This window comes from Ascaphus truei, chromosome 1, assembly GCF_040206685.1.
Source record: "Ascaphus truei isolate aAscTru1 chromosome 1, aAscTru1.hap1, whole genome shotgun sequence".
Lineage (NCBI taxonomy): Eukaryota > Metazoa > Chordata > Amphibia > Anura > Ascaphidae > Ascaphus > Ascaphus truei.
In genome coordinates this window covers 169,593,180-169,619,469 of record NC_134483.1, presented here as the reverse complement: position 1 = coordinate 169,619,469, position 26,290 = coordinate 169,593,180, and the positions used below count along the sequence as shown (strand labels likewise).

Genomic DNA, 26,290 nt, shown 5'->3' with positions numbered 1-26,290 from the left:
ATGGCGGTGTGGGGTGTCATTTAAAATTACTTTGCGTATCTAAAGTGTGCTCTTTTTTAATAAATGCCTGTTATTTGGAGCGAGAATCAAGTGTTTTACTACTAAAAATAGGTCCCTCTACTCTCTAGGAAAATCAATATTTCAGGGTCTGGAATAGGCAAACAAATTTGGAATGTGGGGGGGGAGGGGGGAAAAGGGGGAGAAAGAAAAAAGAAAGCAGCCTATGAAAGGCTCTTTCAAATTTTCCCTAGATTTCATGGTTTAAAAATGTTGCCCATTTAGTATTTCTCAGCAGTGAATCAGGTGCAAACACTAATTTGTTGCAATGAAAAGCTTGCACTCATCGCTTCCTTACATGGCAATACAGGCTAAAGTAAAAAGACATCACTTTGCTAATGTTATGTAGAGAAGTTATAACTTTACAATGACCCATGTTATTGTAGTCGGCTCTAACAATTCAGATGTTACAGGTAACAGGCTTAAACAGTAAAATTGTATAATTAAATAGTTACACATCTTGACAAATGTGGCACTAACTTGGAGAGCTGACAACGAATGAAATCTACGATTCACTAAATTCCTAGTCCAAGAATGTCAGCAGATTTAAAAAATAAATAAAAAACACGTTACTCCACACACAATTCACCTGTGCAAGGGAGTGCTGTGACACTTCTAATATTTAAAACCATTTGAAATGGTTGGAGGAGTGGAGATCATGGTGTTGACTCAGTGTGAGGGGTGGAGTAGTAATAAAATAAAAAAAAAGTGTAAAAAGGGATGTGAAGTTAAATATTCTACTGTAGTGTTTGACTGTCAGTAACTAACACTACCAGCAATATTGGGTTAACAATATTGGGTTAAGGGTGTGAAGAGGCAATATGTCTATGGAATGGGGAAGCTATTTGTTTCGAAGTTTAAAAAAGAAAAACCTCAAACACAGTAAATCATGGATGGAAATATGCGTGGTGTGACAATATATTATAACTTCAGCGGTTCTGGCTTACTTCTCCCAGATTTGTAAAGTGGAAAAGGTACTGTTACTGCCCATGCTAGGTGACAGGGTGTGGGTGGGTTAGTTTAATGGAGGCAGATTTAGTGCTAGAGTCCAATTGTAAGCAGCAGAAGATGCTGGTGCCCACATTGGAGTGGGTGCTACAGACCATAATTGATAGAAGGGTTTGGTATTGCCTTCTCATGGAGGTAGATGCAATGCCAATATTCAATAGTTTGTGGCAAGGCAGTGGCTGTTCATGGAAGGTTGGTTGTCATTTGCTTTATCCCACGAGGCTGGTATATACATTTGTCTGCAATTCTTACATGTGCTGATAAGGTCCCCATAATTTACCTATAAATTAGAAAGCTATGGCCAATTTCACGCTGTATTGCATCCTGGCATTTTTTATTTTGTGCAATGGGAAGGTGGGAGATAAGTGCTATGGCTTACATGCAAAGGGGCAATTGTGGATTCTGCCAGTCATACAACAGTCAATACCTTTTCAGTTTAATTATAAGAGAACCATGTCAAAGGTAATAGTGCTTTACGAACTGGAGGAGAACCATGGGTTTAAGACCAAGTGAAAGATGTGTGTATCAATCTTCTGAACGTGCATTACTTTTACAATCAATAATTGGCCTGAATAGCGCATATAAATGCAATGTACTTAAGTGCCCAACATGTTAGTGTATATAAATGAATAAACCAGTTTCAGTATACAACATTAAACCAACAGAATGAGGACTCTGACTTGCTTTAATGATAAAGATGTACAGTTTTTCTATTTTGAAAAAAAAAAAAAAAGCGCATTTACATTGACGCATATTTTTTAACACATCTGAACCAAAAGACACTGTTTAATTTTGTAAAATAAACAGTGACACAAGGTTTAATTATCACTTCCACAAAGAGCCAGCAAAATGGTTTCATAATCTCCTTTGGTGTCATCCTGTAAAAAAAAAAAAAAAAAAAGTAAAGTTATTTTCAAGCAACTGTTCAGCAATTAGAACAAACATGGTTTTCTACTGCAGTCAAACTTAAAATCTGGACATCAGAGCAGCTTCTGGATTACGATGCTGTGTCAAGGTGACGCAGGGAGTTGTATGTGCAGCGTACAAGAGTTTATTTCCAGATAAATCACAGGTGACCCTAGGCTCGAGGAGGCGAGTTTATGCCTTTACTACAGGTCCGGGTAGGTGTATGCCATAATGCAAACTCCTCTAGTGATGTCATCACACCATGAACACTACATCTTATCCTGTCTGGAAGGTTTTACCACTATTTTGTCCTAATGGGCATCTCCTGGAGCTGCTTAACAGCTATTGCAATCTGATAATCTTAAAATCTGGTCTGACTAGAAATATTCTTAAAATAGAAAAAAAGATTTGCATTGGGCAAGGAAGGATGATTATTCTATAAAAGGAAAAGTTAGAGTTTCTAAAAAAAAAAAAAAAAACACAAGAATATAACACAAGACATACCAAAATGGCCTGGCGAAGAGTTTTTCCGTAGAGTCGCTTGTAATGAACTTTGATTTCATTCATGTCAATTTCGGAACGAGAAACCATGACTCGAATTAAATCTTTGTCGCGAGTTCCAGAGCCCTGAGCAGAATGTAAACAAGAGTTTTGCAAGTTACTACTTTATCATATTACAATATAAACCACTACTCTACCAGTGAGGTCTTCATACTATCTTTCAATGTGTGGTAGCAGAGAGTATTAAGATTATTTTGTTTCATTAAAACCTATACAGCTAGTTATGTATCCCAAGTTGTAATCCACCATTAATACCGTATTTCCTCGATTCCAAGACGAACTTTAATAAAAAATAAAAAAAATTGAGGAAAAAAAAATTCCACTATCAAATGTGAATTTTTTTTTTTTTTAAACTAGCAGACAATAGCATAAATTTATCTACACTAGAGGCAGACAGAATGGGGAGAGAAAATGGATGGATGGGGGGGGGGGGGGAAGGAGGAAATGGAGATGCTGCAAGTTGCAGAGAGGGGGTGGGCGAATGGCTCCTGGTGCCGCTGCACCACTGTGGGTCGCAGAGGGGGCCTCGTGGTGCCAGCAGCCACACTGCTGAAATCTGTGCATTGCAGGGGGGCCAGCACTTCAGCCCAAAAAGCAAGCATCAACTGTGTGTCACAGGGGGGGGGGGGGGAGAGAAGAGCGGGCCGGGGGCCAGTGGTTAAAGCAGCCGGCTACTGTGCCTTTTGGTAAAACGCTGAAAGCTGCAGCACCATCCTTGTGCAGCACCCCCTAGCAGTTTTTTTTGTACATCGATTCTAATCCCTATTTCAGACATGTGAGAATTTTTTTTAAAAAAGTGTCTTAGAATCGAGGAAATACGGTGCTTATTTCTACTAGAAACTCCACAAGTGGTATGCATGTATATTTTTACATTCACTCCAATGAACAACTAGTTTTAGATCAAGGATAATCAGCAACATAAATGCTCTGTTGAATGGCAAAAAAAAACTGGTCAAAATGTAATTTACATGACAAATAGTACATTAAAGATTTTTTTTTAGAAATAATAATAATGTAGATTTACTAGATTCAAACAAGATGGGTAGCCAAGTTTGAATTGTATAGATTATATAGTGTAGCTGTCAGCTTTAACATTTTATCCGTAATTCTTTTAAAAGCTGCATTACAAATAGCGATTTCCTGATTAAACTATGGTAGTACTTTTCCAAAGTGTAGTTATCTGGGTTTGCATCACAAAAACATGTTTAAACATACCTTCATAGACAAGTTGAGGTTTTCAGCAAAGAAAGCAGATTTGCTTGCAGCACATTTCACTGTAGAATAAAAGGTTAAACAAACATGTCTTACTACAAGTGCTTTAATTGCAAACAAAAAAAAAAAACCCTTACAAAAACTCAGTAATCAGGTAAGGGACATCTTGATTTATTGTTATAGGCTCAAGCTGGTAAATTTGGGGCATTATTGAAATCCCTGCTCGGATTGGATAATGCCCGGAATTTTAACCAATCAGTAATGACCCGGGCTTTTTGGCACCCTGCCAAGTTTTTCAGCCAATCAGCTTTCAGTTCTCATTCACAGAGCGAGACCAGTACACAGGGGAGGTGATTGGACAGGCGGCAGCAGCAAGGCACCGACTCCTCCCCCTCCATGTCTGCAGAGAGCTCTGCACAGGAGAGTGAGGGGAAAGGTGTGTGTTGTGTATTTTGTGGGTGTAATTTGGTCAACAAAGTGTGTTATTGGTGTGTGTTTTGTGGTTGTAGAGGGGGCAGCAGATTATTTTGTTGGTGTCTGTGTGTAGAGGGGGAGTGGTGGCAGTGTGTTTTGTGGGTGGAGGTGTGAAGACAGTGTACAGTATGTACAATTTCCTTTTAATAAACTTGCAGTAAAAGCATAAGAATGTAGACAATCATGCTGATAAAAATATCAATATGACTACAAAAGTTTATGTTTTATGAAAAATTACAAAAAAAATAAAAATAAGCCTACATTTAGCCCTAAATACCAATAATCCCCTCAGAACAGGTAATTGGCCACGAATACCCTGTTCTGAGGGGATTACTTAACCAATATTTAAGACAATGGCAGTATTGCAAGAGCGAGCTCAGACTCCTTATTGGAGTTTATTGCTATTTGGAAAGCTGTAGATTGTGTTAAAGTACTTTTATATGAAGAGCTAATTGAAGTAAAAATCACACCGGACCAAAGTGGTTTGCGTGTCATTATTCAAGACCTCAATTAAAGATTTAAACTGTTTTGCGAATAACAGAAACTAACAGTAGCTAACAGGAAGCAAATTAAAGCTTGCAGTGGCAGATGCGACAAAGCATAAAAACGTACCCCTTTGGCCATGATCGATGCAACACTTTTTTTAATGCTTACGTGTGAAAAGTTAAATCCTACATTGTATTCTAGAACATTCATTTTCTTCACAGCACTGGATACTGTACATTATAAGTGATCCCATTCTGCTAGGAAGGTACTTGTAGGATCCCAATCATTGCTCACCCTCCCAGCACCTATACCAGATTAATCCTAGAGGGGTTGCTATAAATTACAGAATGCTGGTGTTCCAGAAATGGGCTAATAAAACAGATATAGTACAGTAGTGTACGCTTTAACAGCCCAAAGCAATCAAAAGATTCAAGAAACAGCCGCTCAAAACATACTAAACATTTTGAACTAGATTCTGGTTACAATGTAATACATACCAATAGCAGTGAGACAGCTTTCAATGTCTCCTTTAAGCTCCAGGTCCAGTGCCTTGTTCATGTCATGCTTACTATATTTGGTGTACCTCTGAAAAACTAAAAAAAAAAAAAAATGAAAAAAAAGAAAGTTATTTTTACCATGTCAAAGAGGCAATCCAAGCAGCTAAATAATGTGCATATGACTGTAGCAAGCATAATGGGAAAAACAAAAGGTCATGTCCACTGTCCACTTTGAAAATCTTTATTGAAAACCAATTATTTAAGCTGCCGATCAATTTGTTATTCTGTGATGGATCCGCAAAAATCATGCTTCCCAGGGTTCACAAATGGTTACCTTCCAGTTTCAAAATCAATCCTTCAGTCAGTGTTGTGTTACAAAGGTAACGTTATCCATGGTTACAGTTTGTAGCTCAAACTTTTGGAATATTTGCAACAAATCACAAATAGGAAAGTGTTACAAACATCTTGCACTGCTGGGGAGTTGTGCTAAACCGGCTATAGAAAAATCAATTCATTTTTCCCTGTGCCCCCTGCCGGTGGTCCTCACACCGTGCCCCCCCTCGCCCCCACTTTCCTCAGCTCCGGCGTCATGACGCATGTGGAGCCAAGGCAAGTAAAGGTTTACAGAGGCCCCGCAGCTCCCCCAGCGCTCAATTTAAGGGCCTTCGGGAAGCACGCGGGGACTCTAAACCACACGCCCCCAGCAGGCAGTCTCGTGGGCCACGACCCCCAGTTTGCGCACTACTGTATTAACTCATTAAAAATGGCAATAAGAGTCGAATATAAATAAATATATATAGTGTAATACGTATTATCCAATACTACAGGTTTTTGTTTTCTTTTAAACACATTTAGGATATTGCTTGGATTGCGCCTATCTTTGTTATACTTTATACAAGATTAAGTTACATTAATTTTTTCAGTTTTCTGTTCAGTGTCTGACCCAGCCTCTGGTTTTCTTGTGCAACATTGAAATCCTTTGCAGGATTAAGTTTAGGGGCGTCAAACCAGCAACTTAAATCCTATTGTCTATAACCTGAAAGTCGGGTTCATCAAGTTAAGCTACCTGGGAGGTGGTAGCAGCAGCCAAGGGAACTTTGAAGCAAGGGGAATGAAGATCAGCTCACACCCTTTTGAATATTTTAAAGAAGTGATTTGAAAGTGAACACAGCCTTCCTTTAAACCCCACTTTGTATCGCCCACATATGGAAATCTGTGAACAATGCAGAACACACCCAGACCAAAAAAAAAAAAAAAGTCTTTCCTATGAATAAAACTGATAACAGATCAGAAGCCTTCCAGCTAAACATGACTCATTCATGATTAAAATGCGGTCTATAAATCAGTCTCCATCAGATCACTCCTTAGGAAGTAATTTAGAAGGGTTACGAAAAAAATTATACTGAATGCTTATTTTTGGGGTGTTAATGGATTATGTATTTTGCACAGTAGATATTTGTCCTTTAAGCTCACAAAACCAAAAATATTCTTACAGGCAACTTTGTGTGCAGAAAATATATTTTGTAAGCATTTAAGGGGCAGTTGTCAAATTCTCAACCAACTGGGGAAATCTGAAATTGTAATCATGAATCTGGTGCTGCCATTTGCATATGACTGTAGCAAGCATAATGGGAAAAACAAAAAAGGTCATGTCCACTATTGTAACAGAAGCAGCTAAAAAGAAAACATGAACATTGCTCATGAACTTTCAATCTATGTTTACATCAAGTAATAAGTACAACATTAAACTGATAATAACTAGAAGGGATCTGCAATAAACCAGAACTGTAGACATGAGAAACTTTTCAAAATAGTGTTCCCAATATTTGTGGTTTTGCCTCCAATTTTACCGTTGTGAAATGGTCAATGCTTTATTTGTTCTCACATCCGACTAATGCTGAGAAGTCTAACGTAATATAGCAGGTATGGGATATAATAATTATTATATTTTATAAATTAGAGAGATCTTGGATCCGCCAGATTATGGGTTCTGATATCCCCTAGATCCATGGCTGTTTCTACTAAACAAACCACTTCAAGGCTACACTAGGGTGGAAAACAAGCTAATAACTCCTTATCACAGCAGCACGGTGCACCCTAGCAGGTCGTTTGAAATGATAAACTACCACCAATCCTGTTAATTAGAAACAAGGTTTGTATGTACTGTATGATGGAAAACTCACTAGCTTTCTAAATGACACTTACGACAATTACCAGAAAGTATGGCTACCCTGGATTATGTTTTTAGGCATCCGAAATGTAGCCATAATCTCCCTCAGCTTGTAATTTTGCAAAACCACCCCTACACCACGACCAGAGGGTCTATCTGGCTGCCTCCCCCAGCCCACCACTATTCTACCTTATGAAATTCTCCTCACCACCCCGGTTTCCTCAGAGACAGACCCCATAATGGATACAGAGGCTGCTCCAGAATCCCTATTGGAAAGGCAAAGTATGTTATGTTGATGATTATTATGTTTTTGAAGCCTAGTCAACTTGCTGTTCCATCCTCCCCTGCCCACCCTCCACTTTTCATTTTTGTATCCAACCCCCTCCCCCCTGATAACTGATTTAACAATGTTGTATTTCTGTATCTTTTTCTTACCCAATTTAAAAAAAAAAAAAAAAAAAGGCAAGTTGTTTTTTTTTCTTCTTTAAAAAGTAGCAAAAAACTGGAAGTCCGTATGGAAATTATGCATGTGACCTACTCTATTTGCTTATATTGGTCTGACCAGGAAGGTGTAGGCTGGAGAGACCACACTGACAGTGGGCTTGTGTTTTTATTATTAGACAGACACGTGTACCATTGCCAGCAATAGCAGGCTCTCTATGGCCCTACAAATGCAGTCTCTTCCTGCCATGGCCACAACCTTCACAAGGCTGCTTAGCAAAATACAGCCCGCAGGGAGTAATTAGGTAATGGCTGGTTAACTGCAAACTATGCATTATATTATATGATTTGTGTAATTCATAAATTGTTTTCTTTGAACCGTTTCAGGCAAGTTATTTAAAGGCCAAAGTGCATATCTTATTCAGAAATGTATAAATTTGTGTAGTTTGTGTGTTTAGTGTCATTGGTGGATACAGTACTATGTGCCGGTGTTGTGTAGTGTACCAAATATCAACTTTGACGAAATAATCTGCATTGTTTTTATCATGTCAGATTTCAAACATCCCAAGTGATGTCCCAAATAGTTTGAACAAACCTTTCTGAAGGTGCGGGAAGCTACGAGTGGTAAGAATGGTGATGAGCACAGTCACGTCTGTTCCTTTTCTCTTTTCACCAGCGTCATACAAGGCCTGAAACAAAAACAAGGTACATTTCAAGAACGGCTAGTAGCCATTGTGTGACCATTTAAGAGGGCAACTGTATTGCATTTTTGCTCCATTTAGTACAACTGGTCTGATTTCTACCAGACAGATTATATCTTGAGGAAATTAAAGACCAAGCAAGACAGAAATGCCAAACAAATAAAGTCAGGATCGTAACAGAGTGGAACAAAATGGGAAAACGAAATGTGGAATAGTCTGCAAACTGGATTCTTAAGTGGTAGTTGTCTGATGCATTGAAATCAGACACGACAGAAAGGTCAAAATTGCGGTTGAGACTGGGAGGAAGTAGGGAGGTACAGAAACAGATTTTCTACATGGTAGACGCGGGTTCAGATCAAGGTAAAACAAGGTTGTAAACCACACTTTATATCCAATTGGTATTTAGAATGTGTAAATAAAATATATATTTCTATCATGCCTTCGTGAAAAATACTTATATATTCGCAGGCTTACAATGCTTTGGCCAAAGGGTTAAATGAAATTACCCTTTTTCAAGAGAATATATGTATTTTACTGTGTATTTTTGTCATATTGGATGCAGCATTGGGCCTCTGTCGCTTGTTGTATACTTTTGCCACGTTCAATAGCTCTCCTTTGACACATACATGTAGCCAGGTACCCTCCAGTTTCTCCCCTCAGTATGGTGATGCAGGGCGAAGGAGTCGCCGGTGGTTCTCAACCCAGGGCGCCACCATGTTAGGCATGCATGCGAGCGCAGGGTCACATGCGCAGCGAGGGGCTGGAAGAGCAATGGAAGGTTGCGCATGAGCGGGGCAAGGTCATGGCAGCCATTAGAGTCACGCATGCGCAGTGTCCTATGCGCACGCGGTCCCAATGTTAATTGTGCAGCAGAGAGACAACAACTCCCATGATGCTTAGGGGGAGAGATGCCTGGTGACATACGAGAGCAAATGGGATGGCTGGATTGCTTCTGAAGGAAAGACAACTGCCTGCTGGGACAGGAAGTGAGGAATCAAGACCTGGACACTAAAGGTGCAGGTAATGTCCAAGGAGCTGTGCTCCAGGGACAAGGCAGGAGGTAAAACCCCCAGGGCCCAGTTAGTCCCCTGAAACACTGTAGAGAATATAAGTGCATGATATAGGGACAGGCCTTAAGCTAGGGACTCTTCCACTATTCTCAGAGAGCTGCTGCAGGACATTGAAGGACTGCCAGTGCAGCGTGAGAGCTGCCAGAGTATAAGACTCCATAGCAGAGACTGTTCCCAAAGGATCATCCGGCTGGGGATCCCTGCCCTGGGGAGTTAGATGGTGTAATCACTCCTGCAAGGAGCAGCGCGTCGCGGGACCACATTGCAGAGCTGATTACCAAGGATTATCCTGGTCAGGACCATGACCAGGAAGGTATATTAAGTGCACCAACACAGGGAAGTGCTATCCCTCACACGCACTCACTTTATTGTTTGTGGACACTGAGGGTTAAGTGCCCAGGCACATTGCTACTCAAAGGACAAAGGGGATGCAATGATTGACATGTGATGTTGTAATGCTATTCTTGTAGGGGGATGCAATGATGTTTAGGTAATGAGTTATGCAAAGGTTATGATGCTTAGTAAATACTGTTTTATGTAAGTGTGTGTATTTACTGTATGGTTGTTCTGGTGAGGGCACACTACCACCACGTTGGGATCCCTCATTAGTGAAGGCACTGCACCGTGTGTAAGTATTACCCAGGCTCCCAGTGGCGGAGGTTCAGGCCTCTTGTTAGCCTCACAGGTGAAGGCAGCATCAGTAGTTATAGTAGCGCAGGGGTACACCCGCTACATACATATTTTGTGGGGGCTCAGGGGTTCCCAAAAAGAGCTTGCTGGGGTTCTGTGTGTTAAATAATATATGCATGAAATGGGCCCCATTTTGTGCTATAGCAGTAAGATTGCTTGCCCAATGTAGCAAAAATCAATACCACAGTGCTGTGCACTAGATTAAGAGGCTGTAAATTACATTTAAATGGTCAGGTAGAAGCAGGTAGTTATGTACAGACCTTTAAAATAAAAGTTATGGTGGGCAAATTAGTGACAAAAACCCTCCACCTTACAGTAAATAAAAATACCACTTGTGGTGCCTTTGCATGTCTCAGGTTGCTAACCCGGTCTTTACCCATCACATAGTAACCGGCAGCCAGGGATTCTGGGTAATGACATGCAAATGAACAGTGTGTGACTTTACGCCTCATCCATTTTAACATGATCCCCTATGAGCTTAGGGCTGCCATATTAATGCTTTACAACAGGGCTGCACAACACGCGGCCCGCGGGCCGCATGCGGCCCGCCTGGCCTCTCTGTGTGGCGCTCGATGAGATTTAAAAAAAAAAAAAAAACTTTGAAAAAAACAAAATGCCGGCGATTCCCCGCGGTTCCGGCGCGCATCCGCAGGGCCCGCTCCTTGCTACCTCCCACCACCCCCACCCCCCGCTCGCAACGTGGGACGGAGGGGGAAGTCACAGCCAGCTGAGCTCTTCTGCGGCCGCTCCCCCCCCTGATCCGAACTTTGATATGTGCAGGGGGGTGAGGCGAGGTGCAGGGGGGTGAGGCGAGGTGCAGGGGGGTGAGGCGAGGTGCAGGGGGGTGAGGCGAGGTGCAGGGGGGTGAGGCGAGGTGCAGGGGGGTGAGGCGAGGCGAGGTGCAGGGGGGGGAGAGTGGTGTGAGGTGCAGGGGGGGGAGAGTGGTGTGAGGTGCAGGGGGGGGGAGAGTGGTGTGAGGTGCAGGGGGGGGGGGAGAGTGGTGTGAGGTGCAGGGGGGGGGGAGAGTGGTGTGAGGTGCAGGGGGGGGGGAGAGTGGTGTGAGGTGCAGGGGGGGGGAGAGTGGTGTGAGGTGCAGGGGGGGGAGAGTGGTGTGAGGTGCAGGGGGGGGAGAGTGGTGTGAGGTGCAGGGGGGGGGGGAGAGGGGTGTGAGGTGCAGGGGGGGGAGAGGGGTGTGAGGTGCAGGGGGGGAGAGGGGTGTGAGGTGCAGGGGGGGAGAAGGGTGTGAGGTGCAGGGGGGGAGAAGGGTGTGAGGTGCAGGGGGGGAGAGTGGTGTGAGGTGCAGGGGGGGAGAGTGGTGTGAGGTGCAGGGGGGGGAGAGTGGTGTGAGGTGCAGGGGGGGGAGAGTGGTGTGAGGTGCAGGGGGGGGAGAAGGATGTGAGGTGCAGGGGGGTGGGATGTGTGTGGTGTGCAGGGGGGTATTGTGTGTTTGATGTGGAGAGGGAGTATTATGTGTGTGGGTGAGGGGGAGATGGGGGTCTGAGAGATAGATGGGAGTATCGCAAAGGTTCATAGTGAGGGGTTCTGGGGGAGATATGAGGATGATGATGATGATGATGATTTTACCCGTGCGGCCCAATTTTTTTTCCTTGGAGCAGTTCGGCCCTTCTCGCTTTACGAGTTGTGCAGGCCTGCTTTACAACATAGTCCGGGTTTAAGAAGTTCATAGAACTGGATGCAGTATTTGTCAAGCAATAACAGGTTGTCAACCTGTGAAAAATGCAAATACACTACGTGATATTTTTATTTACCGGTTATGTACACAGGAGATCTTCCAGCACATGCTATATGCAAGTTAAAAGGGATATTTGCATGGTTTTTTTTCTGTTAATTTAGCACAACTTTCTACTAGCATTGTGAATCCATACTTCACAATCATTTAAAAATAATCTTTACTTCATAATTCTTCTTCTTACTTTTGTGAAAGCTGTGCATAAATTCTATTAATCTTAAGACTTGTACTGCAATCAGTAAGTGGGATTTGTCCATGTGTTTGAGCTCTGGCAGTTATTTAAGAAAAATAGAGAAATAAATTGTTCAAGACGCAGATAAAAGCAACATACCTAGGATAATATAATACATAAGTAACCCCCCTGTGCCTACAAACACTGGCTGACTGCCCCCAGACAGATTTTTCCGGAGCCCAGGACTAGTTACGACTGGGCCGCCCTCCTTTGTCAGAGGTCTTGCATCCCCCCCACACCCACATTTCACACCTTGTGAGCACCCTCTATTTGCCCTTCTCCATCAATTACCCCACTCACTCATTTCCACCCCTCCCTACCCCCCCAACCTGCCAAACACATACTTGCCTACCTTGGGGATGGTCTTGGGCCTCTGACTGGGCCTAGTTGCTGCAGGGAGCATGGCTGCCAGTCCCGGCTCTCTTCAGCTGCAGGCCTTCCTCACCAACACCAAGATTGTCCAATACCAAACCTGATGCCGGGGAGTACCGGGGAACACATGCCAGAAGCAGAGCGCAGCGCACAACATCAGAAGCTTGGCAGGGGACAGTGTTGGTGTCAGTGAGGGAGGCCCACCACTGGCAAGAGCTGGTGTGGCAATGAGAGGGCTGGCAGCCAGGTCTGACCTGGTACCTGCCAGCCACCCAGTGTCACCACGCCCAGTACACGTGTCCCAGCTCTCCACCCTGTCAGCGGCCATGACTTCCCCCTAGCAGATTTCTATCTAGAGGACAATTGACTAGCAAGCCAGTAGGAAGGCTGGTGAAGGAGGGACTGAGAAATGGGTGGCCCTTCTTAACAGCTCCCCTGAGTGGAGTCAGTACCTGTCTGACCCAGTAGTTTGAGGGAAGGGGGGGGGGCCTTGAGTGAGCTCTGAGCAGCTGGATGAGCATGTGCAACAGAGCCCAGTAGAGCAGAACGAAGGAGAAAGACAGAGCCCAGCCAAGGGTGACCACACAGATGAGTGCAACAGCAGAGGATACCTCCCAATGACATTCATATTTGTACCTATTCAACTTGCAGGCCTGTGCTTCACAACCACACACCTTCCAACGGGGTACCGCTAAACCTAAAATATAGGCCAGTACCCCCAGAACTTAGTGGCTTGACCATGCTAGACTATAGCCCATTTGTGCAGTGATCTATTGTATTTTACGATAAAGGTGTAGTAGTATGCTCAATGATCCTGCAGTTAAGGATCATGTGTCAGGTTGGCCAATATTCATTTATATGTATAAGATATGTTATAATTCGATAAAATTGTGTCCAGGTGCTCCGGCCCCACATCACATTCACAGATGAGGCGCATGCCCCGACTGTAGCGATCGATACAAAAGTCTGGAGGGAAGATGGGTTAAACAACAAAAAAAATATAGTCTACAACACATTAGCTTACCCTGGCATCATTATCAACAAGTTCTTCATTCACACGAGCATCTTCACTCCTATCACCCTAAATGGATAAACATGGTTAAGATCTAGGTGGTGATTAAATATGTACACTATTCGTGTTTTACAGTAGTTCGACATTTTTCACAAACATTGTTAATTTAAGAAACATGCAAAAATGTAGTGGGGTTATGAATTAGTGAAATATAACCGTGAACATTAAAAACGTTGCCATTGTCACCAATTTTTTTTTTTTTTATATAAACTAAAAATGAACATGATGTGCAAGGTCCCTAATGATACTGGGGGAGTTCTCAAACTTTCCAACATTTAACACATCTAGTGCATCAAGGTACTATTGGGGTGTAACAATTAGGGCAAAGTGTCATTTTTATTGAAAGTCATCTGCACTAGTATATCATATTCCTATGCTAATATTTGATCTAGTCTTCTCTTTTAATTTAGGATGTTAATAGGATATCAGATGCACCATACTGTAGTGTCAAATTCTTGTGTGACTTGGGGGCTGTAAAGCTGAACTTTCAAATTAATTAGGCTGAATTACATTTGTAAACAATGGTCTATAAAAAACAGGCATTCAATGATTTTGTCTCAATATATCCAGGATGCAAGGGATAGTAATCTTGAAATACAGATTGGCCACAAGCAATTTTTTTTATTTTTTTTTAAATAGATGTTTTACTGTTTTGCATCAGGATTGTCTCAGGAAATCATTGCCCAAGAAAGACGACTGAGGATCCACATGAAGGATTGTTAGAACTGGATTGAATATCAAGTTGCAGCATAGTTTTAGATGATTGACCATGATAGTGATCCATCTTAAAATAAGCAACCCCACTTACCACTGTTGGTTTTATAGGATTGGACAGGGGTCCTCCAGAGTTTGACCGCATTTTACAGCTCCTGGGACCCCTTAGTTTCCGAGATACCTACCAGTTAAGTTACTGGTATGACATCCTCGTGGATGTAATTAGTCATGCAATAGGAAACCACAACTCAACTTTACAGCCACGTATTGGCAACTATTGTGTCCCCTGAAGGGAGCTTTAAGCCAGGTAACTTTACCAGTATCTCTGGAACCTGGGAGTAACCAGAGCTAAAAATAATGCTGTTTAGCACTGAGTGACTCCATGATTCTCATCCAATCATTTGTTTCATCACTCCTGCTGCCCCTCTATTCCACATTAAAACTGTCTACCTCAATACAGTATAACCAAAACTAGAAGTCTGCCCTACAACTGCGAGGAAGATATGGGTTTTGGCCCAACGGCAATTATTATAGTAAGATGATCACTGATTTGAGGAGGGATTGGATGTAGGAAATTAAGTATACTAAAGAGGCAAAAAGCAACAAAAATAAAGTACTATTGTACCAAAAAAAAAAATGCATCCAGGGAAGACAATCTGCAATGGAAGCTGTAAATATATTTCTGCTCAGACCACATAAATGTGGCTCAGACCACACAAATGTGGCTCAATATATCTGGTTAATAAATCTTTGTATTATTTACAGGTCATCATTTCCTTTTCAGATGTCCATTTATAGCAAGTTTATTTATAACAAATTGTGTGAATCTCCTATATACATTATGGTGCACACCACTATTAAAATGAACAGTGAAATGATGAATGATCAACATAACTTTTAAGTCAATATCCATACACTATAAAATTAAAAACACACTGTGGCCTAGTCCAATATCAGTGTTTTGTATGTTAATGCAGCATAAAGTAGCCCCATGGAGGGCTAGTGTCACAGTTTAGTGATAACAGTATAGTCTCCCAATTTCAGCAGGCATACCTAGAATGTCAACGTTATCCATAGGGGTGACCTCCCCACATATGGCAACTGCTGAAATGCAGAGATTGATACCCATGTCTGACTAGCCACAACGATCCAATTGTATGTGTAATGATCAGCAGACACAAGTAGTTTAAATTGGGATATAAAAAGACTAAAAATTGCTCTGTTGATACAGTATCAAGTGATTTGCTCAACATAGACAAGGGTGGATGATTGTGTTGATGGATGCCAACAGACCCATGGTGTTTGGAGTAGGGGTGGGGCATCAATTTGTTATTTAGCAGAATACTCTGATGGAATTAGTTTATCACAATTGCACAGGATTCCAATAGTTTCAAATTGGCATAAGTCTGCAACAATCTAGCGGAAACCATTCTGTTTCCCTATTAGAGTGGCCATGCTGTGGTGCGGGTGCACGACACCAATTGTTTCTATTCGTGACCTCTATAGACAGCTAGAGTCTAAAGTACCAGCACTACCTGACTCGAAGAAAACATGGTACTATGGATTATGCCACAATGAAAAATAATTTAATAGCAAAAGATAATACAGGGAGTAATGCGACGCTAATGCAAAAACACAGACAATCCAGTGGTGATTGGGGTGAACAATATAGGGAAAAGGAAGTGTGACAACATAAAGGCACAAAAAGTGGGGACAAAACACACAAAGGGGTAGGGTAATCAGGGGGCAACATTTCAGGGGGACACCCCTTCCCTCAGGTCTTAAAAGACCATAAGGTACTTCCCTTCACCCCAATAACCAAAGCAGCACTCAAAGACCAATGTAATGTCAATAGAAAGCTCAAAACAAGCAAATCAAGTACCGAGTACACCAGAGAAAGAATAAGCAAAGTAAATCAGACCATCAGGTTGCATGACCATATATGTTTCTTTTTCTCTCTCCCTCTCCCTTCAAAGGTGTGCTACACTCCATGAATAGTTATTAATACTTATATCTTTTAGTGCACTTATTTGAGCTATGCAAAATGGTTGGGGGGGAACCAAGGATTTTAAAACAAATATTTAATGCTGGAATTTTCAGGTGTACTTTATAGATACTACAGTAAAAAGATAGATTTAAAGTGCAAACAACATTTAGATGGGTCAATAGTTGATACTCTGAAGCATCAGGTTCAACACGCTTTTGCCAAGTGAAATCATGTGGAATTATGATAAATTCCTAAGAGAATTCTGCTAAATACATTGATACATTAGATAACCCACCCCTTATCCAAACACCAGGGTCTGTCGGTATCTATCAACACACCATAGTGCTCCATTGTCTGGGACGAACTAATCACGTGATACAATCAACAAGGCAGTTATTAGTTCTTTTTATATCCCAATTTAAGTTATTCGAGTCTGCTGATCATTATACATACAATTAGAACTTTGTGGCTAGTCAGACTTGGGTATCAATCCCTGAATTTTAGCAGTTGCCATATTTAGGGAGGCAACCTCTATGAATAAAGTTTAAAATCTAGGTATTCCTGCCTAAGTTTAGAATATACTGTCACCACTAAACTAGCTAGGTGACATTAGCCCCCTGTGGGGTTATTTTATTATGCATCAACATTCAAAACATTTACTGAGAATAATGGACAAGGCCACAGTGACTGAAAACTATTTCATAGTACATATGTATATTGACTTAAAGGTTATATGTTATTGATCATGCCACTGTCCATTACATATAGGAGTTATTTCTTGGTGTTTTATGTCACACCTCATTTACTCCCAATTGTCTCCTTGATAGCACACATCAGTTCTCAGGTTGTGTGAGGTCTCTCGGCAATCAAAGTTTATTTCCAAAATGGATAAATGCTACTTTGAAGTGAATGAAGTGCAGTAGTTTTCCAGATATATAATATTCCCCATTACTACCAAGTGTATCCCACCAACACTGGGTAAAATGAAATACTATATTATACTACTGCAACATACCTTGGCAAGTGCAAGCAGTGCTTTTTGGAAATCCCCAGATGTATCAGAAGTTATGTCCTTTGCTAAATCAGTCTTAAAAGCTGCAATTTAAAACAAAAAAAAAACAAAAAAAAAAACAAGTTTTTAAAAAAAATACAAAGCGAGAATGTAATGAGGAAGTTCAACCAAATTAAATTCCATATGCATTCAAATATGTTGCTATGTTTACCACGTGTACGATTACAAAATGAGGCTAAAGCTATAAATCAGGCAAAAGATTTTGCATGTCCTGCAGATGTGCACATAGTGGAGTGCTTAGCCTTGCAAATGAAACCTTTGATTGTCCCTTACCTTAACCCCTTGTGCTGCATCAGGTAACAGTTAATGAAAAAAAAAGTTAGGCTGTGGTGCTGCATAATGTAACCGCTACATCGTAGAGGTGGGGAGGGGGGGCAGCTTCTTTAGCATCTCCAAAAAAAATATTTAATGCTTACAGAGTGATGTCTGCTTTTGAAACTAAAAATGGGGCACACAAGCTTTTAGATATTGGTCAGGTGTTCCTTTGTGAAATCCCAGAATGACCCTGTGTCTCCCATGGCTTATACATTTATATTTATGGCACCAACACTGGGGTGGTGGCTCAGGTCCTGGGTAGCTTGGCGAGTTCATTACTAAATTTGGAATGGGGGGGCCTCATATTAGATGGAGTTTTCCCCTACAATAAAGTCATCCCCACTCCCAGAACATGTTCTTAAGCAGATTTGCCTCTACTAGGTGTCCATATTTACGCTTAAAAATTACCTTCTTTGTAGACCTTATTTATTTCCCTGATCTCCTTGTTATTTCGTGAAGCCAGAATTTCAATCAAAATATTCTCAGAAGTTCCAAGGCCCTTAAAAAAAAAAAAAAAAAAAAAAAAAAACAGATTTAAGCACTGTGTTGTGTCAAGCATATGTTCCTGAGAAAATGTTGCTTTGTACTATTTATAATAAAATCATGAGCAATTCTCTTCCCCATCAGGTGTACCCTTATTTATAACTGATCCTTTTGAATGTGGGAAAAGTCAGCTTTAATATACACAAATGTAACTGCATATAAGCATATGGAGGTCGTGAAACACCTTGGAGCCATGTGCTCATATAAACAATGTTATAGTTTATATACAATGCTCTAAGCCTACAGCATAACCACTGTACCTTGCAATGTACTGAATGAACCATAAACTAGGTGGTTAACAAGGTATAATGTGCACATGTATTGGAGTTTTAGCATATACAGTACTGTTTAAGATGTTTTTGTACAGTTTAAAGCTCTAGTAGTTTAGACCAGGAAGTAGTTTTTTTACATAGATATAACAAGTACAGAGGTTATAAAACCTCACAAGTGTCTTCCTCATGACTACAGTTTGCCCTATATTTAAATAAAATCCCCAATAATTGTATATATTGGTTAATACCTCTGTGCATAAAAAAAACTACAATGAAAGTAGACAGTACATAAAGTTAGGTCTTTCTATTCTTAGAAGTCTTCATGTCTCATTCAATTATATTAACATAGTACCTTTGTGGCGAACTTCAGCTCATGTGCATCAAATTCAGCTGGGGTTTTAAGCATGGACAGAACAACTTCTTCAAACTGGCCAGACAGAGCTTTTTTCAGTGCATCTGCCAGGGGCTACAAATACAAAAACAGATTGCAGTGTGATGCAATATGCTGGATTGTCCTATGTAAACACTGGAAAAATATTGTCTATCATGGAAAACACATCCAGTAATGGGGTATTTTTATTGTACAGTCCACACAGCCAAAGGAGAGAGGAGGAGGACGGGGTGCCGGAACATCTGTCCCAGGGAGAGGAAGATAGTGTCTTCATTGTAATTAGACGATAAAAATGTTATGCATGTCAAAGCCCCTTTTCCTAAATTATGCCTTTATTGTAGAATATCATTAACAATTAAACAGTTTGGTTTTTCAAAGATTAGTTTAAACTTAAGTTGAGATAAGAAATAAAGAAAGAGGAGAGAATAAATAAATATATATGGTCTATATGTAGACCAAGTTGAACTTGGACATTGTCTTTTCAACCTCATCTACTCTGTTACCAAGACAATGTGATAATATATATCACTGGTTTAACTTCATTAGGATTAAACAGTTGTAGTGCTATCTAGAGGTAGTACCTGTTATGTGCATCCAAAGTGCGCGCTTTCCTATAAAATGACAACTGTAAGGGGGTGGGATTTACTCAAAATTAACCAACAATGTGCTGTTATGCAAATCTTGACCTTATTCCTATTTATACACTGAAAGGGATTTTGCAGGGGAAGGGAGGGGGGGGGGGGGAGAAAAAGACTGAAATAATGCAGTTTGTTTAATCATACCCAACTCTTGTTTTACACCCATCCAGTCAGTGCAGAAGTCATGTGTGTGGGAGTAACCAGGTTTGGCCATGACAAATTTCATTGAAGAGTCATGAGGTACAATGGTTAACCGTAGTCAAGTTAGATGATACGCCTCATTTGCAGCGCAACCATTTTAGTTAACACTGCTCTTTATGGGAGAAAGCTTGGCTTAACGTTACATTGTAGTCACGAAGGATAGTGTTACCAATAACATGTTTACTTAGGTTAACGTTACATTGAGTGAGTCAACGGAGTTAAGTGAATCTAGGCCCAAGTACTTACTTTGCCTTTAGACTTCTGGTATGCAGCTTTGATCTCCTGGCGTTGTGCATTATTTCTTTTAGTCAAGATGTCTATTATAGTTGCCTCATCCACACCTAAGAATTAAAAAAAAAAAATAATAATAGTCATTTTTTGTTTGATAGTTTAGTTCTGTTCAACAATTACTACATATCTATACCAAGTTTACCTTTAGCCTTCATAGCCTTTTCTAGGTTGTCAACATCTGTAGAAGCACTAAAGCCTGAATGGGCATTTAGTCCACCGCTAGCTTGTTGCTGGGAAAGTAGAGGCAAACAATCAGATCACAGAACAAATGAAAAAAAAATAAAAAAAAAATCACAATAGTTATATTATGCATGGGAAAGTGACCAACATTGCATACACTAACTTGTGGTGGCCATGGTGCTTCTGATGAACAGCAAAAGAAGTGCCTTTCACAAAACCACCAAAGACCAAATGAGGTTCCCCGAATGTCATATGCCCCCTTGTGCTATTGTCCAAAAGTCTGATTTGTGGATGTAACTGCACTAAGGTATTTACACTAGTCAAGTTTACATATATAAATCAAAAATGCTGCAAAAGTAAAAACTTACTTGCTGTTAAACTAGGATTTTATAAATGCATGACCTGTAGTTGCCTCACAGTTCCCAATTTGAAACATCCTCATACTGTCCACCCAATAAGAGTTACCCAACGTAATACTTGCACCAATTAATTTGAGGTGTACATCATGATTTGTTGATGTGGCCAATATTACATGGGGAAAATGGACCATGTTTAGTGTGAATTGCAGGATACAGTTCAGCCATATATAGTGTCAGGAGAGCCATTTATAAAGGCAAACTATTGGTCAAGCCCTTTTTGACAATAGATAATCAACTCCCGACCCTCTGTAGAATGAATAGCGTAATGAATTTTTACTCAGTTTCTCCCAAGGAATAAATAAGAACTAATCCTAGAATTGAACTGGACTGAGATCAGTTGCAAGACTCCATTTATGCTGATACTGTAGGTTGCTACCTCTGACACAGGATGAGAGCCCCGCCATACACTGAAAATTAAAGGTGTCATCAGACCCAATGCTGTCAATTGGTATTTTAATGGGACTCCAAGTAATATGTCCTGAAATGAAGTTCATGCCCTTGAATATTTTTTAGGCATAGCAGAAGCCAGTCACGTATGAAAGCAACATATCACCCTGGTAGTGCCACCTTGTCCACTGCAGATTAATACTCCCCACTTATACTGGGATATCATAGAGGCTACTGGACCCCGAGCTGCCCACCAGTGTTCAACTGGACACCTAGTTAGATATACCCTTGAATGAGGTACAGTATCCCAGGTATCAGTCACTGCGTTGGAAGCATTATCCGATTATGGACAAAATCTAGACTATGCTTTAAATGGTTTGTCTCCTTAGATCAGTGTTTCCCAACTCCAGTCCTCCAGGAACCCCAACAGGTCATGTCTCAAGGATATACCTGCTCCAGCACAGGTGGCTCAGTCAAAATGACTGAGCCGCCGACTGACCCACCTGTGCTGGAGCAGGGATATCCTTAAGACATGACGGGGTTCCCTTAGGACTGGAGTTGGGAAACACTACCTTAGATTCAAGACATGGAGTAACTCAGAATTTTGTTTCTGTATATGGTGGTTATAATGTGTCACATTACAATACATGATATTTGTGATTTCTCCCTACCATACCCCACCACCCCCCAGATGTTTGTGTGCTTTCCTGCTCTATTCCACATTAGTTTTCTGATGCCTATCACTGGTGGGTTACTAGGCAACAAACAGCACCCTCACAACATTTTAGTTTCTCCCCCCACTTGTTTAAACAAACAGTACACTTTTATAATATAGTTTCCCTTTTGGTATAAATACTAGTTCATTGTGGTGGCTTTGGCATCTTGATAAAGGTCCCTGCTTTGGACCAACAGGTCGATCACCTACCAATAAAAGTATTATCACTGTAAGATCCGAGAGTGCACATGGTCTTCCTATATGCTGTACAACAACTTTATTTGGAGCAATACATATCCTCACAAACACTGTGTTAAACGAGTATAACAAAAAATACATATTCAACACAATTGTCCAAAAAGTATTTGGGGAAATTAACTTTAAAAAAAAAATTAAAAAAAAGTGAAGCACATCATGACAGACTCCCTGAAAAGTCAATCCTATATTGTGCTTGTACTACCTATAGCTGCATAATAGAAGTTAAGGAGCAAACAAATTGCAAAAACCAAAATGACCAGTCGGTCGCAAACATTTCAGAGAGTGCCTTGAAAAAGTAAGTTATCTGGCATACCGCCAACAGCCAATTTTCCCACCCAACCCCATTTGGAACATCTGTACAGCTGGACCAATCTCCACACTATGCAACACCCAACGCCAAGCCAGAATGGTATCAGCTTTCAGACTGTACCATACTCAAACCTGAGGTATACTGCGCCCAACAATGACCAGCCACTTCACCTTTGTTTCAACAGTCTTTAATTCCCTCGAGATTGTAAGCTCCAACAAGTAGGGTCACGCTGCCTTTGTATCCATCTGTGCCGGTTTGTCCTCATTTGTATGCAACTATGTAATTATTAAATCTGTACCCTCACTGTACCACAGAATGTTGATGGTTTATAAATCATAATTACAGGATACACCATTGACTTCTCAGGGAGACTCATGAGGTGCTTTATACTTAGCCACTGTTGCTAATTTTTTGGACTACATTTTGAAAAATGGATTTGAATATAAATACTTTGAGCAGTGCTTTGTGTGAGGTTTTGCATTTGTGTTCATTCTTGTTACCTCTTGGGTATGGATTTTAAAACTTTGGTAAATAAGTGTTACTTACATTAGCATATTCAGCATGGTTGTCAAGGAAGAAGGCTTGTGCCAGGAATTCCTGTACGAAGGACATGGTAAATTCTGTTTCTAAAATAAAAGGAAAAGGTACATGAAAAGAAAAATCATTACAGTATTAGTTAATTACTGGTGCCATGATATTACTGATTTACAGTAGAACTACAAGGGCTTGTTGTGAAAGCAGAACTGCTGATGACGTGCTCCTGGCATGAAATGTATTAGGCCTTCCAGCTCCTAGCACCGAGCTCTAGATCGGAGCACTGACCAGGGACCATTTGATCAGCTATGTGACACTCCAGAGAAGCCTGTCTTGTAAGAAAGTTTTATAGTGTCAACTAAAAAAAAAAAAAAAAAAAAAACCCACCCTATACCCCATACAAAAACTTACCATAAACAGTCAACTATTAATGGGGGATACACATTAACTGCAGCTAGTGTGCAATATATGGATTACAGACATGTCTATTCTGAACACCAGTGTCAATACTGCTAGTGGTAAAGGCCAAAAGTTTTACAAAATCAAATAAACTTTTCGTTATACAGTGAAAATGCGACAGACATTGTTTGAGAAAGAAACTACAGTACTTGCTGAGGTCGTGATATATGGTGATATCTGTGCATCGATGCCAATGGAAAAATCTGTAGCATGCTTTTTAGTTAGTGTTTTGAAGGCATCCAGACAGAGAAACAGTTTGCTGAAATGTACACTATCTAAACATGAATAGTAAAGGAATGCAACACAAAACTAGGATACATGCATTAAATGTAAAAAGCAAGCTTGGCAGAAGGGAGTCTCTACCTCACATGTTTTCTAGCCAAAGCCCATGGGAGAAAAAAAAAAAACCCACAGGTACTGTACATGCCACACCTGTATTTAGCTTCGTAGGTTCACATTACCATTTGTTGTGTGTCTAGTAAAATAAGGAGTTCGCTTTGCACTACAACTACTGTAGCTACCAGATTCTGCACACAATGCAATTTGTAGGCGTTATTTTAATAGGACTAGCAACAGGATATAACCAATTTCTGTTACTACGACGACTGGGGTTACTTACTAGAGATGGATGATTTTTGGGTGGTGGGTTTGTATCCACCACTTCCTTTTGGTCCATGGATCGGTCTCAAGTGTCAATTTGCAGATTGTGCATTTTTGTTTTGTTTAAGATTTGACGGATTTTAAGAATACAAATCTGCAGATACATGAATCCGACCGTGAATTGCTGAATCCCAGAATTGGATTCCTAAAAATCAGTGGATAAATCCACCAGCATATTGTATCCAGTGGCAGTTTTGGATTAAAATCGACGCGGATTGAAACCAACAATCCATCGGTGAATTTTACACAGAACGGATTTTGCATGAACAATTTTGGAATTTCCATGAAAAAGATCTGGACTGGTTCACACATCTCTATTCCTTACAATGTATCTGATCTCAGGCACGCTACCCTTAAAACAAAAATGTAAAGGAAAATATTTTTTAACCACTGGTGTGCAGAATTTACTGTAGGCACAGTACGTTGAAAAAAAAAAAAAAAAAAGACAAATTAAAAGTGTACTGTACATGTAGGAAGATGGCATTCTACATGCTCAGGCAACTCTGAAAGTGGAGCAGGAATGCTCAAACCCAGAAAAACCTGTTTATGAAAAAATAAACATAAAATGGCTTGCCGTCTTTAAAAAAAAAAAAAAAAAAAACACACACCCCTTTTGCTACTAGATCAAGAGGAAGACATTTATGGCTAACGTCATGAAATCTTCTGTATGTATTCTGCTTTGCAACCAAGCAGACAATTTTTTATGTTTATGTAAAGGAGTAACTGAATGTACAATTGCAAGAATAAATTAAGAATTTGTCAAATGTGCCTTTTATCTTTAAAAAAAAAAAAAAAAAAAAAAATTAAGGCGTGGAATTTCTGACTCATGGTGTTTGGCAAAACATCTTTTCATTTCCATGGTTGGAAACCACAAAAAAGGAAGAAAAAAAAAAAAAAAAAAAAGAGAGAGAAACTTGAGTCAATTTAAAACGGTCTGCTTTTATATATCTTTTCTAAACTTTACATTGCAGAATAAATAAACTGAACGTATAGCATTTATAGCTTTTAGTTCTTAAAAAAAAGGATAGATGGCAACAAGTGTTACATTCAGGAATCACAACAGTTTTAGAATTACACAAATTAAAATCGGTAATTACAACTGTACAAAATGTACCCAAGTATATGCAGCGAGACAGAAAGGGTAGAAAAATACAGTAAAACAGAGGTAAAACTTACAACTGGTTAGAGGACTTGCTGTAACTGCTTCAGAAATTGCAGGACAGAAGAATGCAGCCCTGGGCTTCTGATTTTATAAGGACGTTGCAAAGCCACACCTAGCAACAGCAGAATGTTTTCTTTAGTTCAGGGATTGGTTAGCTTGATATTCGTCAGAAAACGGAATCTGAATCTCACCAAGAAATAGAAATAAACACTGCGTAGTGCTTTCCATACTAGTGGCATAAAAACGAGTTAAAATCACATTACAATGGGATGCATTTCTTAGTCAGTGCTATGAATGCATGTAAAAATGCATGGAAAACTATCCCCTTTAACCTTTCGGGTGCCGATAGGTAGCTACTGTACTACATCATGGAGTCAGTCATTGCAGGGACTCCTCTTTTCCGTTAGTGACAGATCATATGATTGGTGTGCCGGAGGGGAGTAACGCTGGTGCTGTGGCCCTTTCAGCATTCAAAGAGTTAATTACAACAGGGTTTTTTTGGGGTGGGGGTTACCATGCTGGAAGCATGGGTCATGCGGTGCTGAACAGTTAAATTTAAACTCTGAACCTCCCCTGGTTCCTGAGGTACATACATATGAATGTAGGGCCAGTACAGTCCCATTCAGGGGAAACAAAATGGTGGTTTAATTTTCTCATGTTATGTAGGTCAATAGGAAGCCACAATGATCCGTTGCCACTTTCAATTAGCTGTGAGCATTTTAACTACCAGAAAGTGCCAACATTATTCATATGCATTCTGGAAGCCAGAGAGCAGAAATTAACACCATAGTTGTCCCACTGACAAATCACAGGAGAACCAGACACTGAGGCCGTTATTTTGGCCAAACCAAAGCCTAGCCTTTCTGGAGCCACACCAGGAACCTGGAATCCACAACTATTTAAGAAAATCTGACCAACTTCACTGGCCACTAGTGGTGACAATTAAACCACACAAATTTGCCCTGCTTCCCCTCCCCCAGGGTGCTTTCCACCCCATAGTGGATATCTGTATAAAAATATAAAGCCCAATCTCCAAATGATTAAAGTCTCATTACAGAATATTCTTTTGAAAAAGGTTTCACA

General features: G+C 40.5%; 1 protein-coding gene across 2 annotated transcripts; it reads right to left on the bottom strand.

The window, feature by feature from the left end:
• Window positions 1-1,732: 1,732 nt before the first annotated feature.
• On the bottom strand, window positions 1,733-25,336 carry ANXA1 (annexin A1). Of its 2 annotated transcripts, none has more exons than XM_075598223.1 (13): window positions 25,222-25,336; window positions 22,939-23,018; window positions 20,266-20,353; window positions 20,079-20,173; window positions 18,955-19,068; window positions 18,196-18,286; window positions 17,416-17,495; window positions 13,652-13,708; window positions 8,408-8,501; window positions 5,202-5,297; window positions 3,748-3,806; window positions 2,476-2,598; window positions 1,733-1,943 (listed from the first exon to the last, which is right to left on the bottom strand). In XM_075598223.1, exons 2-13 carry the CDS (start codon window positions 23,002-23,004, stop codon window positions 1,884-1,886), a joined length of 1,023 nt encoding a protein of 340 aa, XP_075454338.1. In that variant the 5' UTR covers window positions 23,005-23,018; window positions 25,222-25,336; the 3' UTR covers window positions 1,733-1,883. The 2 variants fall into 2 exon arrangements, with proteins under 2 accessions (XP_075454338.1, XP_075454349.1); XM_075598234.1 differs by lacking the exon at window positions 25,222-25,336 and adding an exon at window positions 24,005-24,132.
• Window positions 25,337-26,290: the final 954 nt, after the last annotated feature.